The sequence below is a fragment of the Oncorhynchus mykiss genome, chromosome 12, assembly GCF_013265735.2.
Source record: "Oncorhynchus mykiss isolate Arlee chromosome 12, USDA_OmykA_1.1, whole genome shotgun sequence".
In the NCBI taxonomy this organism is placed as follows: Eukaryota; Metazoa; Chordata; class Actinopteri; order Salmoniformes; family Salmonidae; genus Oncorhynchus; species Oncorhynchus mykiss.
In genome coordinates, this window is record NC_048576.1 from 7,773,858 (window position 1) to 7,792,791 (window position 18,934).

At 46.4% G+C, this 18,934-nt stretch overlaps 1 protein-coding gene across 3 annotated transcripts in view; it reads right to left on the reverse strand.

Annotated features, from left to right (window-relative positions):
* LOC110523118 (protein Shroom3) overlaps window positions 1-18,934 on the reverse strand; it is a 173,964-nt gene that overhangs the window by 126,303 nt on the left and 28,727 nt on the right. The window contains exon 1 of one of the 3 annotated variants that reach the window (XM_036936804.1): window positions 7,517-8,418. The exons of the other annotated variants lie outside the window; for them this stretch is intronic. Within the exon in view, the coding sequence (XP_036792699.1) occupies window positions 7,517-7,554 (38 nt within the window). The 5' untranslated portion in view covers window positions 7,555-8,418. Of the gene's footprint in view, window positions 1-7,516; window positions 8,419-18,934 lie in introns of those variants that run through there. 3 annotated transcript variants of the gene reach the window in all.

Consider the following 18,934-nt stretch of genomic DNA (forward strand, 5'->3'; position numbering starts at 1 on the left):
GGAGATTATAACAGAACATGGCCAAGATGTTCAAATGTTCATAAATGATCAGCATGGTCGAATAATAATAAGGCAGAACAGTTGAAACTGGAGCAGCAGCACAGCCAGGTGGACTGGGGACAGCAAGGAGTCATCATGTCAGGTAGTCCTGGGGCATGGTCCTAGGGCTCAGGTCCTCCGAGAGAGAGAAAGAGAGAAGGAGAGAATTAGAGAACGCACACTTAGATTCACACAGGACACCGAATAGGACAGGAGAAGTACTCCAGATATAACAAACTGACCCTAGCCCCCCGACACATAAACTACTGCAGCATAAATACTGGAGGCTGAGACAGGAGGGGTCAGGAGACACTGTGGCCCACTCCGAGGACACCCCCGGACAGGGCCAAACAGGATATAGGTAGGTATACATTCAGGATGAGGCTCAGAACCAGAAGATTAATCATCAGAGGTGGAGGTTCAGGATGAGGCTCAGAACCAGAAGATGAGGTTCAGGATGAGGCTCAGAACCAGAAGGGGATGTTCAGGATGAGGCTCAGAACCAGAAGAGGAGGTTCAGGATGAGGCTCAGAACCAGAAGATGAGGTTCAGGATGAGGCTCAGAACCAGAAGATGAGGTTCAGGATGAGGCTCAGAACCAGAAGATGAGGTTCAGGATGAGGCTCAGAACCATAAGGGGAGGTTCAGGATGAGGCTCAGAACCAGAAGAGGAGGTTCAGGATGAGGCTCAGAACCAGAAGATGAGGTTCTGGATGAGGCTCAGAACCAGAAGGGGAGGTTCAGGATGAGGCTCAGAACCAGAAGAGGAGGTTCAGGATGAGGCTCAGAACCAGAAGAGGAGGTTCAGGATGAGACTCAGAACCAGAAGATTAATCACCAGAGGTAGAGGTTCAGGATGAGGCTCAGAACCAGAAGAGTTGGAGGGGAGCAGGCCCTACTGTCAGGAGAAGGAGGGGAGCAGGCCTTACTGTCAGGAGAAGGAGGGGAGCAGGCCCTACTGTGAGGAGAAGGAGGGGAGCAGGCCCTACTGCCAGGAGAAGGAGGGGCAACGGGGGAAAACCATTAAAAAAATGACATGCCCTCCTAAAACAGGTTGTAACTCCAGTTCTGTTTGTGATATTAAGATTCGAACAACAACAGATTGTTATGTAGACTTATTTAGGACAAGTCAAGGACAAAAATTATTTAAAAAATGTAATAAAATGTTTTACTTCATGAGCAGTCCAAATGACTGCTTTAGCGGTTCTAGTGTTAATTAACCCCTCATAACTACTATTCACACTGTTCACACCTCTCCTCAGAACGATGGCTGCTACATAAACTGGGCCAGCTAACGGCTTATAGACATTAAATCGGGAAAATTAAAAATGTTTCTGGATTGTCCTCTTGTATCATATTTAGGGTATTTTGATGTTTGAAAAGAAAAGACTTAAAGTCTCAACTCCGAAGAAGAATTTGTTAAATCTTCATGTGACTGTCTCTCCGCCACGCTTTGCCACATTTACATACATTTACATATTTAACGAGTCTAATTAAAACCAGACAGCAGGAGTGAATGGGTGGGGTGGGGGATGTCTGCTCTGCAGGGGGAGAGATGCGCCACTCACCCCTCCAACCTTCTCTTCAAGCCTTCCCTTCAAATTCCTTGCATGCCAACCCGCCCTGACGACAGGATAGGGCAACCTGGGTTGTATCCATAGCGACAGAGCCAGGACACAAACACACACACACTAGGTCACCCCTCTCACTGGTGGGTGTTGGGACGTCTAAAGTAGGCCTACACCCTACAGTAGGACTACATCCAGACCCTGCAGTAGGACTACATCCACACCCTTCAGTAGAACTACATCCACACCCTTCAGTAGAATTACATCCACACCCTGCAGTTGAACTACATCCACACCCTGCAGTTGAACTACATCCACACCCTGCAGTAGGACTACATCCACACCCTGCAGTAGGACTACATCCACACCCTGCAGTAGGACTACAGTACCACCCTACAGTTGAACTACATCCACACCCTGCAGTAGGACTACATCCACACCCTGCAGTAAAACTACATCCACACCCTGCAGTAAAACTACATCCACACCCTGCAGTAGGACTACATCCACACCCTGCAGTAAGACTCCAGTATCACCCTGCAGTAGAACTACATCCACACCCTGGAGTATAACTACATCCACACCCTGCAGTAGGACTACAGTACCACCCTACAGTAGGACTACATCCACACCCTGCAGTAGGACTACAGTACCACCCTACAGTAGAACTACAGTACCACCCTGCAGTAGGACTACATCCACACCCTGCAGGAAGACTACAGTACCACCCTACAGTAGAACTACAGTACCACCCTGCAGTAGGACTACATCCACACCCTGCAGTAGGACTACATCCACACCATGCAGTAGGACTACAGTACCACCCTGCAGTAAGACTACAGTACCACCCTACAGTAGAACTACATCCACACCCTGCAGGAAGACTACAGTACCACCCTACAGTAGGACTACAGTACCACCCTGCAGTAGGACTACATCCACACCCTGCAGTAGGACTACAGTACCACCCTACAGTAGGACTACATCCACACCCTGCAGTAAGACTACAGTACCACCCTACAGTAGGACTACAGTACCACCCTGCAGTAGGACTACAGTACCACCCTGCAGTAGGACTACAGTACCCTCTACGCATCCTGCCTCTTGCACTGCCATCGCACAGCAGTTACCAGAACTAACACTGATAATATCATGCTACATTAATGCTTTTAGTATAATGATGAATGCTTTTTGTATTGTAGTGTACAAACATTATTTACCCACGGTTTACACACATATTTATCCAGGGACGCAACTTTGGTTTTAGAAGTGGGGGGGGGGGGGGACAATATATATATTATTTTTATATAAACACTCCAAACAGCCAACCCGACCACTGGGAGGCGTCCACATGGTCCTAAAGCCCTTTGTTGCCTCATTTTGTATCACATTCCCAATGATAAAACTGGGGGGGGGACAAAAATGCCATTTCAGAATGTGGGGGGGGGGGGATATGTCCCCCCGTCCCCAGTGAAAGTAAGCGCCCCCTGTATATATCCCTTTCATACTGACACGTTTTCCACCAACTTTACCATGCTGACGACTTTACCACGACGTGACAAAATGGCCGCCTTTTCTATATATCTGAAAGGTGTTGCCAGTATCAACGCCAAAACGTTTTATTTCTGCCTAACGACCTAGTCATCATTGCGGTAAAGTTCTGCCTACGGCTTATTAACGAAAATGAACCGTAATGCTGAGGCGGTCTTGGTATGCACTATGCTCTTACAGCTCTTGATGTTTCTATTCAACGCCTGTTACTACTATCCTCCTGGCAGCTGTCACTTCACCCATCACTTCACATAGCCCACCACATGGGACGGCAGGGTAGCCTAGTGGTTAGAGCGGAAGGTTGCAAGTACAAACCCCCGAGCTGGCAAGGTACAAATCTGTCGTTCTGCCCCTGAACAGGTTAACTAACCCACTGTTCCTAGGCCGTCATTGAAAATAAGAATTTGTTCTTAACTGACTTGCCTAGTAAAATAAAAAATTCACTGTTTTCTAACCACTACTGGATAATGAATTACTGTGGGAATAAATAGCACTGAATGACACACATATTGGAATAAAGTGAGGCTAATGCTATTGAAGGCATCAAATTGTTGCTTACTGAAATTCCCAAAGTCATCCAATCTGCGCGTATTGTGGTAAACTAGATGATAATTTCCCTACACCTGCTCCACAACAAACATATGGAAACCGTAGTGTCAATACTGATACTGTAGTCCTACTGTAGGGTGTGTATCAACTAGATGACCATGACACCTGCTCCATCACAAACATAATTCTATTCCAGCCATTACAATGAGCCTGTCCTCCTTCCACCAGCCTCCTCTAATGTCTACAGTTTTTGGAGAGGTGCGGGGTGCTGCCACACTGGGCACCCAGGGAGCTGTTGTCGTGGGGGGGTTAAGTGCATTGCTCAAGGGCACAACGGCAAGGCAAATGGCATCTAAGATTTGAACCCTTCGGTTGCCAGCTCACTTCCTACCGGACCTGGGATTCAAACCGGCAATCCTTCGATTGCTGGCTCGCCTCTCTAACCGCTAAGCTACCCACCATGGTTAGATGGCACTCACTGTGTGTTTTGCGGTATCCTTTGTGTAAGCATAAGGAGAAATAATGATCGGTGATAGGCGGAGACATTTGGCACCTCAGCAGCAGTCTTACAAGGCATTGATAAATATTTACAGGCATTCCTGAGTGTCACATTGGACTGGAGGGAGTCAGCAGTTAGCTCTCTTTGCTCTCATTGTTAAATATTTACAGGCATTCCTGAGTGTCACATTGGACTGGAGGGAGTCAGCCGTTAGCTCTCTCTGCTCTCTACCCACTGGGCACAGACTTCATTTCAGCGTCTAGTTTTGGTTTACATTTGGTTCACGTCATTGGATTTAGGTTAAACATTTGGTGAATTTTTAAAAAGTTGATGACTTTTTTCAAATCCAATCAGTTTTCCACGTTGATTCAACGTGTTTTCTTTCGGGGGGGGGGGAAATTACGTGGATTTTTTTTTATTCAACTAGTTTTTTGCCCAATAGGTAGTTTCTGTCTGGAGGGAACGTAGCCCCTGTGGACAGACTGACTGAAGACCTAGTGTAACAGTATAACTTTAGACCGCTCCCTCGCCCATACCCGGGTGTGAACCAGGGACCCTCTGCACACATCAACAACAGTCACCCGCGAAGCGTCGTTACCCATCGCTCCACAAAAGCCAAGGGCCTTGCAGAGCAAGGGGAACCACTACTTCAAGGCCTCAGAGCAAGTGACGTCACCGATTGAAACGCTATTTAGAGCGCACAACCGCTAACTAAGCTAGCCGTTTCACATCCGTTACACTAGCTTAGCTAGCATCACGGTAGTCTCTCGTGACAGACAGTTAGCATAAATCGATAAGCAAGCTAGCAGGAAATATTTAATTCTGGGTTCAGACAGCACAGTGATCCATGCTGAGTCCTTCATGGATTAGGCCTACTCTTGTCTGATCTCAAATCCAGCAGCTGAGGCCTTGGGCTGATTCAAGTACATGCCAGAAGTTTACTTTAGAATTTTTATTTTAACTCTTGTTTCTCAAACCAACGCGGACACTCTATTTGTAACTAAATCTTGGTTAAGAAGGATTTGACAGCCTCTGGTCCCATACTAGACAAATGAATAACCATTTAATAACCATGTTATTTCAGCTGGCCATCTGTTTGAAAGGAAAGTCTCTGAAAATTCATCTCATTCCACTAGAGGGAGTCCTTTAGTCATCTCAAAAACAGATTGTAGAGAATAATGCACTAAAATAAACATACTTGATTTTAATTTCACTCCACTTGATGTCTATGATGTACCTTAGTGCTAAAGATTGATGTTAAAAAGCTGATTCACTTGGTCCCTTTCTTACTACAGCTCTCTGATCTTACTTATTGCAGAACCATTGACCTATATTTTTGACTTGAAACTTGGTTCTGGTGTTATCGCTACAATCTGGAAAGAGACTAAGCACCGTTTCAGCTGCTACGCTCGTTTAAGATGATGTGTTAAATTGCTTAGATCATAAAAATGATTGCGCTGCCTTTCAAAAGTTATTCGACCCTGTTGACTGAAATAGGCCTGGGTCAGACTTTCTTGCAAGTAGTTTGAGAATGATCTGTCAGACAGGACACAATGTGTGATTTCTGATGATGTTAAGTCCAGTTTCCTAGATATTACGAAAGGTGTACCTCAGGGGTCGGTATTAGGACCCGTTTCTCTTTACTATTTATATAAATAATATTGGTCTATCTGTTAAAACTTGTTAAATTAATCTGTATGCAGACGATTCTGTTATGTATGCCATTGCCCAAACTGTTGGATATGTTAGAGCTGCAATCTGACCTTGTTGCCTTACAGAAAGCCCTGGTTGGTTTAAACATTGGACTTAATATGATTTATATGATTTAATATTATTTATATTTATTCACTGGATGGGTCTCCCATTGATCAGGTTCCCACCTATAAATATCTGGACATTTAGATTGACAAAGATGTAATGTTTATAAAACATACGGATGAACTTGTTAAAAAGTTAAGATTTAAAGTGGGCTTCTTCTTCTTTTTTATTTTAGAAATAGATATTGCTTCTCCCGAAATAGCAGAAAGCAGATTGTAAAGTCAACTTTGTTTCAAATGGACTACATATTTCCAGCCAGGTCATGGCTATGGTAACACCATTGACCAGATTGCAGCAACCACTACTCTTAAACCTTTGGATGCCGTCTACCATAGTGCCCTTCACTTTATCACAGGTGACAGTTTTAATACACTTCATTGTATTCTTTATCAAAAGGTTGGCTAGTCCTCATGGAAGTCCCGTAAATCACCTTCCTGTTCGAAAAGCTCTACTAAACAAGCCTCCAACTTACCAAACGTTGTTGCTATATAAAAGAGCTATATAAAATGAGCTCTCTGGGTTGGTTAACTCTCAGGGTTGGTTAGCTCTCAGGGTTGGTTAGCTCTCAGGGTTGGTTAGCTCTCAGGGTTGGTTAGCTCTCAGGGTTTGTTTAGTTCTCAGGGTTGGTTAGCTTTCGGGGTTGCTTAGCTCTCAGGGTTGGTTAACTCTCAGGGTTGGTTAGCTCTCAGGGTTGGTTAACTCTCAGGGTTGGTTAGCTCTCGGGGTTGCTTAGCTCTCAGGGTTGCTTAGCTCTCAGGGTTGGTTAACTCTCAGGGTTGGATAACTCTCAGGGTTGGTTAACTCTCAGGGTTGGTTAGCTCTCAGGGTTGGTTAGCTCTCAGGGTTGGTTAACTCTCAGGGTTGGTTAACTCTCAGGATTGGTTAGCTCTCAGGGTTGGTTAACTCTCAGGGTTGGTTAGCTCTCAGGGTTGGTTAGCTCTCAGGGTTGGTTAACTTGAGGTCTCTCTGTTCTCGACCAATTTAGGTAAATCCTCCTTAGTTTTAGTGCCCCCCCCCATTGTAGGAATAACCTGCGAAATTCCTTGCATCTTGATTCCCTGGTTTCGCAAAGGGCAGTTTAGGACTCTTGTGTTAAATTAATTCACTGAGGATTGTGGTTGTTTCTATTGACTGTAATGGTTTATTGGTTGACATTGTAGTATGTTAATTATTTTTGTTGTATTTTATTTTATTTGTTTTATTGATTATGAAAATGTTTGTATTCAGGGCACTATTGTAAATGAGACCCTTGTCTGTGGGATGGGCTTCACAGTCGACCTCTTGACCCAACATTGGGAGCACACACAGTTAATTACTGAGAGAGAGAGAAATAGGGAGGGAGGGAGGGAGGGAGTGAGGGAAAGAGAAAGAGAGAGAGAGAGTTAGCATATAGCCTTTCTTCCTCTGTAGTACACAGAACTAAAAGCATGACTACTGTTATGTAGTGTACCTGTTGTTAGGTATAAACAGATGATAGAGAACAGTCACACACCTGTCTGAGTCACTACTGATGTCTGGGGTCTCATCCATCCTTTGGTGACATACAGCCAGAGTCAAGCCCTAGTGCTCCTGGGAAAAGTAGTTTCTCTTCAGAATAGCCAGAGTCAAGCCCTAGTGGCCATGGGAAAAGTAGTTTCTCCTCAAAATAGCCAGAGTCAAGCCCTAGTGGTCAAGGGAAAAGTAGATTCTCCTCAGAATAGCCAGAATCAACTCATTTAATACATCCAAAGTAGTTCCTCCTTTCTCCTTAGAACGGTCTCAGCTAATCAGCTAGTCCAAAGCTCAGAAAGGATCACAATCAGTTAGGAAGACCAAACAGACTTGATAATGGCTGTCTTACATCACCGCTGAGAGAGGGACACATGACTAGAGCATGTCAACTGGGGTTCAGATCCAGACTGGTGTCCATCTTGGGTCGTTTGAGGTGGATTCATCTATCTGTCTGCAACCAGTTGATCAGTTGATCAGTTGATCCACATGGGCTGGTGGGATATGATGGCTCAACCTAACATATATCTGTAATCCTGTCCTCACTGTAAACTCCAGCAACAATAACCGGTAATCCTGTCCTCACTGTAAACTCCAGCAACAATAACCGGTAATCCTGTCCTCACTGTAAACTCCAGCAACAATAATCTGTAATCCTGTCCTCACTGTTAACTACAGCAACAATAACCTGTGCTGACTCCTGTCTTCAGGAAATTCTCACGCCTCCTCCTTCATTTCCCTCCCTTTCCCATCAAGTCCACCCTCCCAGAGAACTGCTGTGTCCAAAGTCTGAAGTTATGCAACTCCTCCTCAGTCTTGTCTTCCCACAGCTGTAGGTAGTCAGCCAGCCAGCCTGTCAGCCAGCCTGTCAGTCAGCCAGCCAGCCAGCCAGCCAGCCTGTCAGACAGCTAGTCAGTCAGTCAGTCAGTGTGTGGTAGCCTATAGTCCAGTAGGTAGACTGACAGGTAGGCTGACTGCTGCACACCATTTAGCCTACAGCAGTCAGTCAGTCAGTCAGTCAGTCAGTCAGTCAGTCAGTCAGTATGGTAATGGTATAGTCCTTCTGCAATCTCCAGGCTTCGACAGGTGTTTGTCCAGCCAGGACAGCACTACATTAACGTTGCCTCAGCACTCCTCAGTCTTCCCTTCCCAGCAGTAGGCAGTTCTGGCTGACAGTGGCACACCCTGGAGCCGTCAGTCGCTGAGTCCTAGTCTCCAGGCTTCGACAGGTGTTTGTCCAGCCAGGACAGCACTACACTAACGTTGCCTCAGCACTCCTCAGTCTTCCCTTCCCAGCAGTAGGCAGTTCTGGCTGACAGTGGCACACCCTGGAGCCGTCAGTCGCTGAGTCCTAGTCTCCAGGCTACGACAGGTGTTTGCCCAGCACTACCTAACGCTACCTGTCCTGAACACTCCTGGACTACAGAGCCATCCAGGAAGTTGTGCTTGTTCAGACTTTACAGAGTCAACACTACACTGACTGACCCTACTGCATCTCCACAACACAGCACCGCTGGGCAAAGCACTGGACGTAAGGGAAGCTTTGTGGTATCCTCTCTGCCTCTGTCTGTTTGTCTCTCTCTCTCTCTCTTGTCTCTCGCTCTCTTGTCTCTCTCTCTCTCTCTCTCTCTCTCTCTCTCTTCTCTCTTCTCTCTCCCTCTCTCTCTCTCTCTCTCTCTCTCTCTCTCTCTCTCTTCTCTCTTCTCTCTCCCTCTCTCTCTCTCTCTCTCTCTCTCTCTCTTCTCTCTTCTCTCTTCTCTCTCCCTCTCTCTCTCTTGTCTCTCGCTCTCTTGTCTCTCTCTCTCTCTCTCTCTCTCTCTCTCTTCTCTCTCCCTCTCTCTCTCTCTCTCTCTGCCAACGTCTCTTGGACTCTGTACTTGGATGCAAATGAGCATCCTGCCATCCTCTGTGGCTGGGCTCTGTGGCTGGGCTGTTTCCTCCCTCCCCTCTCACATGGCCGGAGAGAGGGAGAGTACAGCCACCCAGTCACGCAGGCAGGCAGGTGAACCTGAGTCCTGTGCACAGTGTAGAGTATAGTCCAGGGTTAGAAACAAAGCCAGGTGTGAGACAATGGCTGCCATTATGGCCTTTTATTAGCCAAAAGAAAAGCCTGCTCTGTGTGTATCCAGCCAGGGGCAATGGGGACAGAATACAGACTATCCAGCCAGTCAGGGCCAGGGACAATGGAGACAGACTATCCAGCCAGTCAGGGCCGGGGACAATGGAGACAAACTATCCAGCCAGTCAGGGCCGGGGACAATGGGGACAGACTACAGACTATCCAGCCAGTCAGGGCCGGGGACAATGGGGACAGAATACAGACTATCCAGCCAGTCAGGGCCGGGGGCAATGGAGACAAACTATCCAGCCAGTCAGGGCCAGGGACAATGGGGACAGACTACAGACTATCCAGCCAGTCAGGACCAGGGGCAATGGGGACAGAATACAGACTATCCAGCCAGTCAGGGCCGGGGGCAATGGAGACAAACTATCCAGCCAGTCAGGGCCAGGGACAATGGGGACAGACTACAGACTATCCAGCCGGTCAGGGCCAGGGACAATGGGGACAGACTACAGACTATCCAGCCAGTCAGGACCAGGGGCAATGGGGACAGACTACAGACTATCCAGCCGGTCAGGGCCAGGGACAATGGAGACAAACTATCCAGCCAGTCAGGGCCAGGGACAATGGGGACAGACTACAGACTATCCAGCCAGTCAGGGCTGGGGACAATGGGGACAGACTACAAACTATCCAGCCAGTCAGGGCCGGGGACAATGGGGACAGACTTCAGACTATCCAGCCAGTCAGGGACAGACTACAGACTATCCAGCCAGTCAGGGCCAGGGACAATGGAGACAGACTATCCAGCCAGTCAGGGCCGGGGACAATGGAGACAGACTATCCAGCCAGTCAGGGCCAGGGACAATGGGGACAGAGAGGCTTCGTCAATATGTATTTGTTGTCAATGTTTTGGCGTCAGACTGGTAGCAGTTGTGAAAAAAGTAAACAGTTGGACGAGTTGCAGAAGTAATTGAAAATAATGCTATTGTTGATTAGTTGCTTTGTTCATTCATTAGTCTATTTTCTGTTGAACCATATGGTCTATCTACTAGAAACTCATGGACAATATGGACACAGATATACACAATGTATACTATATATGAATATACAGTACCAGTCAAAAGTTTGGACACATTTACTCATTAAAGGGTTTTTCTTTATTTTTACTATTTTCTACATTAGAGCACTCACTATGCATTTGGGTCCCAAGGTTTTTATATGACCAATCATATCGAGTGGTTCCAATAACGAATATGACGCGAGCCACTCATCCCTGGTGACTTTCTTCAGCAAAGATGGCCGACAAAACATTACGGTGGAAGCAAATGTAAGTAGTCGTAACGTCATACCGAGTCAAACAAAACATTTACAATGGAGAGGAATATGTTAGTTGATGATGAGACCAACGATTGTAGTTTATTTCCAGTCATATCCGATACCAGGTGTATCAAATTCCATTAGCTGACAAGGTACAAATCTGTCGTTCTGCCCCTGAACAGGCAGTTAACCCACTGTTCCTAGGCCGTCATTGAAAATAAGAATTTGTTCTTAACTGACTTGCCTAGTTACATAGGCAAATAGGCAAATAAATAAAAAAAAATTAAAAAAAGATTTGAATGATGTGTCTGCATGTATATATTACATGTCCCACCCTGACCTTAGAGATCCTTTAAATTCTCTATTTGGTAGGTCAGGGTGTGACTAGGGTGGGAAATCTATGTTTATATTTCTTTGCTGGCAGAGTATGGTTCCCAATCAGAGGCAGCTGTCTATCGTTGTCTCTGATTGGGGATCATACTTAGGCAGCCCCTTTTCCCACCTTCAGTTGTGGGATCTTGTCTTTAGGTGTTGCATATGTTGCACTCCTAGCTTTACGTTTACGTTGTTTATTGTTTTTTATTTGGTGGAACTTTTATAATTAAAGAAAATGTACGCCTACCCCGCTGCACCTTGCTACTCATTTAACGCTGAATGTTACATTACAGTTATACACTTCAACAGTGTTTACCACTCCTGCCCCTGGGACATCAATGATTACACATTGTAACTATGCAATAGACTAGAAACATGATTTAAGTAAAGGCTGATTTGTAATTCATATATACAAAATAAAAAACAGTACATCCTGCCAGCATGCCCACAAGCTTGCTGAATGATGTGTGGAAGGGAGCGAGGAATGAGATGGGAGTAACAATCCAGGCTATTTGCTCTGAGACCGGAATAATAATTGTAATGAAACAACCAGGGAGCAGGTTTTGAACCCTCAACATTCTAGCCTGAAGTCCAGCATGCTATCGACTGTGCCCAAATGTATTAATTGGGGTTGGGGCCGATTGTGGCTAAAAATACTTTATCAATTGAAGTTAATTGAACTATTGTAGCACCGTTTCGCACTGCTCTGAGACAAGCCTACTCCTTCCTCCCCGTCGGGGCTTTGAACCCCGGTCTCTCGTCCGCACGACACAGGGATTCTTTCGCTAAATAGCCCCGTACTGTACTGCCGACCGTCACGTTGTACTGCGCCATATTTTCACTTCCATCCTAACAGAAACCCAGAGGGTTTTTCATTTTCATGGGATAGAAACATCATAATATTAATCTAATTAATTAAGCAAGTACCAGTCAAAAGTTTGGACACACCTACTTATTGTCACGGTTGTGTGTAGAGACGGACCAAGGCCCAGCGTGGATCCCACAAAAAAGCAGTGTGGAAATGGCTGCCTAAATATGATCCCCAATCAGAGACAACGATAAACAGCTGCCTCTGATTGAGACCAGGCCAACATAGACATAAAACATCCTAGATAGCCCACCCTAGTCACACCCTGACCTACCCAACATAGAGACTAAAAGGCTTTCTATGGTCAGGGCGTGACAGTACCCCCCCCCCCCAAAGGTGCGGACTCCAGCCGCAAAACCTGACTCTATAGGGGAGGCTCCGGTGCGGGGGGAAGTACCCACGGGTCCGGCCATGGAGCCGGGTAGAACGCCTTGCCTGGACTGGGCACCTGCGCAGAGAAAGGCTCCGGCCTTGGAGCGGGACTGGACACCATGCCTGGACTGGGCATCGGCGCAGAGGGAGGCTCCTGCCATGGAGCAGGACTGGACGCCGTGCCTGGACTGGGCACCGGCGCAAAGGAGGGCTCCGGCCTGTGGACCGGCGTAGAAGGTTCCGGACTGTAGCACGTCGTAGGAGGTTCGGGACTGTGGACCGTCGTAGGAGGTTCCGGACTGTGGACCGTCGTAAGAGGTTCCGGACTGTGGACCGTCGTAAGAGGTTCCGGACTGTGGACCGTCGTAAGAGGTTCCGGACTATGGACCGTCGTAGGAGGTTCCGGACTGTGGACAGTCGTAGGAGGTTCCGGACTGTGGACCGTCGTAGGAGGTTCCGGACTGTGGACCGTCGTAGGAGGTTCCGGACTGTGAACAATCGCCGGAATCTCTAGACTGGGGACCGTCGCCGGAAGCTCTGGACTGGGGACCGTCACCGGACTGGAAGTACCGGACTGGGGAGGCGCACTGGAGGCCTGATGCGTGGGGCCAGTACAGGTTGCACCGGACTGGTGACACGCTCTTCAGGGCGAGTGCGAGGAGCAGGCACAGGACGTACCGGACTGTGGAGGCGCACTGGAGACCTGGTGCGTAGAACCGGCACAACTTGTACCAGAACAATGACACACTTCGGACGGCGAGTGCGGGGAGCTAGCACAGGATGTACTGGGCTGTGGAGGCGTACATCAGGGCGAGTACGGGGAGCAGGCACAGGACGTACCGGACTGGGTTCACTATGTTCTGGAAGCTACCTCACTGTGACAGTTCACTACATACTGGAAGCTACCTCTCTGTGACAGTTCACTAGGTTCTGGAAGCTACCTCTCTGTGACGGTTCACTATGTACTGGAAGCTACCTCTCTGTGACGGTTCACTATGTACTGGAAGCTACCTCACTGTGACGGTTCACAATGTTCTGGAAGCTACCTCACTGTGACAGTTCACAATGTTCTGGAAGCTACCTCTCTGTGACGGTTCACTATGTACTGGAAGCTACCTCTCTGTGACAGTTCACAATGTTCTGGAAGCTACCTCACTGTGACGGTTCACTACATACTGGAAGCTACCTCACTGTGACAGTTCACAATGTTCTGGAAGCTACCTCTCTGTGACGGTTCACAATGTTCTGGAAGCAACCTCACTGTGACGGTTCACTATGTACTGGAAGCTACCTCTCTGTGACGGTTCACTATGTTCTGGAAGCTACCTCTCTGTGACGGTTCACTACATACTGGAAGCTACCTCACTGTGACAGTTCACTATGTTCTGGAAGCTACCTCACTGTGACATTCAAACAACGAATGGTGTATTTTCAATTTTTAACTGCGGTTCACTACATACTGGAAGCTACCTCTCTGTGACGGGAGATGAAGAGCTACATTTTGCAAACTCGTCCCCTGTATGAGAGTCATATAAGCGCACACTTTTCTTAAATATAAAGATACTGAAACCGTAAAGTTACCGTGACCCACAAACCGTGATACATACCGAACCGTGGGCCCACTGTACCGTTACCTTCACTACCTGGGGGCGGCTCATCAGGAAGTCTAAGATCCAGTTGCAGAGGGAGGTGTTTTGTTTACAAAACCGGACGATGCTCCTAATACAGCCCGGGATCGAACCAGTGTCTGTAGTGATGCCTCTAGCACTGAGATGCAGTGCCTTAGACCGCTGCCTTAGACCGCTGTGCCACTCGGGAACGAAAGGTAAACAGAAAGGTAAAACATCCGAATCAGAGATAGAGGGACACACCCTCCCTATCATACAACCTCAGGTCATACAGGAAATGTTGCTCATTGAAAGTTGTATCTTTGTAATAATGCACAAACACAATTTAGGTAGCTTAGTATATCTACTGCAGGCAATGGGATAATGGTCACTGAGCTCATTAGTAAAGCACTCACAAACTTCTACAGATGCACAATCGAGAGCATCCTGGCGGGCTGTATCACCGCCTGGTACGGCAACTGCTCCGCCCACAACCGTAAGGCTCTCCAGAGGGTAGTGAGGTCTGCACAACGCATCACCAGGGGCAAACTACCTGCCCTCCAGGACACCTACACCACCCGATGTTACAGGAAGGCCATAAAGATCATCAAGGACATCAACCACCCGAGCCACTGCCTGTTCACCCCGCTATCATCCAGAAGGCGAGGTCAGTACAGGTGCATCAAAGCTGGGACCGAGAGACTGAAAAACAGCTTCTATCTCAAGGCCATCAGACTGTTAAACAGCCACCACTAACATTGAGTGGCTGCTGCCAACACTCTGACACTGACACTGACTCAACTCCAGCCACTAATGGGAATTGATGGGAAATGATGTAAATATATCACTAGCCACTTTAAACAATGCTACCTTATATAATGTTACTTACCCTACATTATTCATCTCATATGCATACGTATATACTGTACTCTATATCATCGACTGCATCCTTATGTAATACATGTATCACTAGCCACTTTAACTATGCCACTTTGTTTACATACTCACCTCATGTATATACTGTACTCGATACCATCTACTGTATCCTGCCTATGCTGCTCTGTACCATCACTCATTCATATATCCTTATGTACATATTCTTTATCCCCTTACACTGTGTATAAGACAGTAGTTTTGGAATTGTTAGTTAGATTACTTGTTGGTTATTACTGCATTGTCGGAACTAGAAGCACAAGCATTTCGCTACACTCGCATTAACATCTGCTAACCATGTCTATGTGACAAATAAAATTTGATTTGATTTGATTTAATTTGATTTAAAGATTCCATTGGCTGGATACTTTTGTCAGAATTACATCCAATATAGTTGATTTTTCAGGGTGTTTTAAGTTGGGGTGGGTTGGTTTAGTTATAAGTTGAGTTAAATTTTGCTCAGTACAAATATCATTCAGTTTATCTGATACTGACATCAACCAATCCAAGTTAAGATCACCCAATATTTATAATTCAGATTCAACATAATTAGACAGCAAGTCAAACAATTTGTTAAGAGCAATTGGGAGGGCCGAAGGAGGGTGATAAACTCCCCTCCAGACGTGACTCTTGGCATTCTCATGGTCTGAGAGTGGTTTATGTGCCTTTTGGCAAACTCCAAGTGGGCTGTCATGTGCCTTTTACTGAGGAGTGGCTTCCATCTGGCCATTCTACCATTAAGGCCAGCTTGGTGTAGTGCTACAGAGACGGTTGTCCTTCTGGAAGTTTCTCCCATCTCCACAGAAGAACTCTGGAGCTCTGTCAGAGTGACCATTGGGTTTTTGGTCACCTCCCTGACCAAGGCCCTTCTCCCCCGATTACTCAGTTTGGCCGGGTGGCCAGCTCTAGGTAGAGTCTTGGAGGTTGAATGATGGTGGCCACTGTGTTCTTGGGGACCTTCAATGCTGCAGACATTTTTTGGTAGCCTTCCCCAGATCTATGCCTCAACACAATCCTGTCTCTGAGCTCTACATACAATTCCTTCGACCTCATGGCTTGGTTTTTGCTCTGACATGCACTGTCATCTGTGGGACCTTATATAGACAGGTATGTGTCTTTACAAATCATGTCCAATCAATTGAATTTACCACAGGTGGGATACCAATCAAGTTGTAGAAACATCGCAAGGATGATCAATGGAAGAAGGATGCACCTGAGCTAAATATTGAGTCTCAAAGCAAAGGGTCTGAATACTTATGTAAATCAGGTATTGCAGTTTTTAAATAAAAAAAAATATATATATAACGTAACAAAATGTGGAAAAGTCTGAATACTTTCCGAAAGTGTAACTTGTGTAACTTTATGAGCTGGATTGCCTGTCTTTGCAATTATATATTTTTTGTTTCTGCTAGTTAGCATTTTAGCTTGCAGCCTCCAAGGAAATTCGCTATTCGCCCAATGGGCTATTTTGGCTTTTTTTTTTCTTGGCGCCCCCTTGTGTACTAAGCCAGTAATACCGTAAATTCCCGGGATGAGAGTAGGACGGTAGAATGATATGAACATCTGGATACCACCCAAACCTACTATCAACCACTACATCCCGTACAATGGAACTCCGTACAATGGAACTCCTGACAATGGAACTCCATACAATGGAACTCCGTACAATGGAACTCCATACGATGGAACTCCATACGATGGAACTCCGTACGATGGAACTCCGTACGATGGAACTCCATACGATGGAACTCCATACGATGGAACTCCATACGATGGAACTCCATACGATGGAACTCCGTACAATGGAACTCCGTACAATGGAACTCCGTACAATGGAACTCCGTACAATGGAACTCCGTACAATGGAACTCCGTACAATGGAACTCCGTACAATGGCTATCTTGGGAGGGGGAGGTCGTGGATTTCCAGGTCGCACGGAGCCAGTGGCCTGGGATGGCTGAGCTCCGAGAGAGAGCTCTAGGGCACATGGAGCTTACCCCAACATTCATTGAGAGAGGTGCACGGTGCAGTGAGGAACTCTGTTGCCTAGAAGGAGAGAGGGGGGTGCTTCGCTACACCCGCAATAATCTGTTAAACACATGTATGTGACCAATCAAATTTGATTTGATTTGAGGAAAGGACCGCCCAGGTTACAGCTCCCTCGGGCCCATTAGCTTAACCACCTCGGCCCAGTGTCTGTGGTGAAGTGAAGTAGAACAAGCCACCTGCTCCGAGAAGTGGGACAGATCGTTTAGCCTGGGCTATAGCTACATTGGTGAACTCGTCAACGAGGTTCTCCATCTGCTTCAGCTCATCGGATAGCCGCGGAACGTCCTTCTGCAGAAACCCAGTATCATCCATCATCCGGTCCGACCAACGGTACTTTTTACACACATATCCCTGTTCCTTATGTGCTCGGTCTTCCACTCTGTCCCTCTGGTTAGTGAACATTTCACAGCGGTAACTAACGGGGATCCATATGAAACCCCAGGTACAGAAGGTTAGATGTACCTGTGACAGACAGCTCTAGTCTAGTGGGTACAGAAGGTTAGATGTACCTGTGACAGACAACTCATCTAGTCTAGTGGGTACAGAAGGTTAGATGTACCTGTGACAGACAACTCATCTAGTCTAGTGGGTACAGAAGGTTAGATGTACCTGTGACAGACAGCTCTAGTCTAGTGGGTACAGAAGGTTAGATGTACCTGTGACAGACAACTCATCTAGTCTAGTGGGTACAGAAGGTTAGATGTACCTGTGACAGACAGCTCTAGTCTAGTGGGTACAGAAGGTTAGATGTACCTGTGACAGACAACTCATCAAGTCTAGTGGGTACAGAAGGTTAGATGTACCTGTGACAGACAACTCATCTAGTCTAGTGGGTACAGAAGGTTAGATGTACCTGTGACAGACAGCTCTAGTCTAGTGGGTACAGAAGGTTAGATGTACCTGTGACAGACAACTCATCTAGTCTAGTGGGTACAGAAGGTTAGATGTACCTGTGACAGACAGCTCTAGTCTAGTGGGTACAGAAGGTTAGATGTACCTGTGACAGACAGCTCTAGTCTAGTGGGTACAGAAGGTTAGATGTACCTGTGACAGACAACTCATCTAGTCTAGTGGGTACAGAAGGTTAGATGTACCTGTGACAGACAACTCATCTAGTCTAGTGGGTACAGAAGGTTATATGTACCTGTGACAGACAGCTCTAGTCTAGTGGGTACAGAAGGTTAGATGTACCAGTGACAGACAACTCTAGTCTAGTGGGTACAGAAGGTTAGCCAGCATGAGTTCCTATTTTTACCCTCTGCAGGGTGTCAATCATATCACAGAGCTGCTGTTGAGGAGATAACTTTTAAGAGCCTGGGAGTTTAGCCATGATCCCTTCATCCAGCGCGCACACACACACACACACACACACCAGACCCCAGCAACACCCCCTGGCCTGTTATCATTAGTGCTGAAGCCTGACCACTATAGACATCAGGGCGATATGAGACTAAGGAGCTGAGGGGGGTGAGGTCATTATAGACATCAGGACAATATGAGATGAAGGAGTACTGTTATATGGTACTGTTATATAGTACTGTTATATAGTACTGTTATATGGTACTGTTATATAGTACTGTTATATAGTACTGTTATATGGTACTGTTATATAGTACTGTTATATGGTACTGTTATATAGTACTGTTATATGGTACTGTTATATGGTACTGTTGTATAGTACTGTTATATGGTACTGTTATATGGTACTGTTATATAGTACTGTTATATGGTACTGTTATATAGTACTGTTATATGGTACTGTTATATAGTACTGTTATATAGTACTGTTATATGGTACTGTTATATGGTACTGTACAGACAGAGAGGGACAGAAGG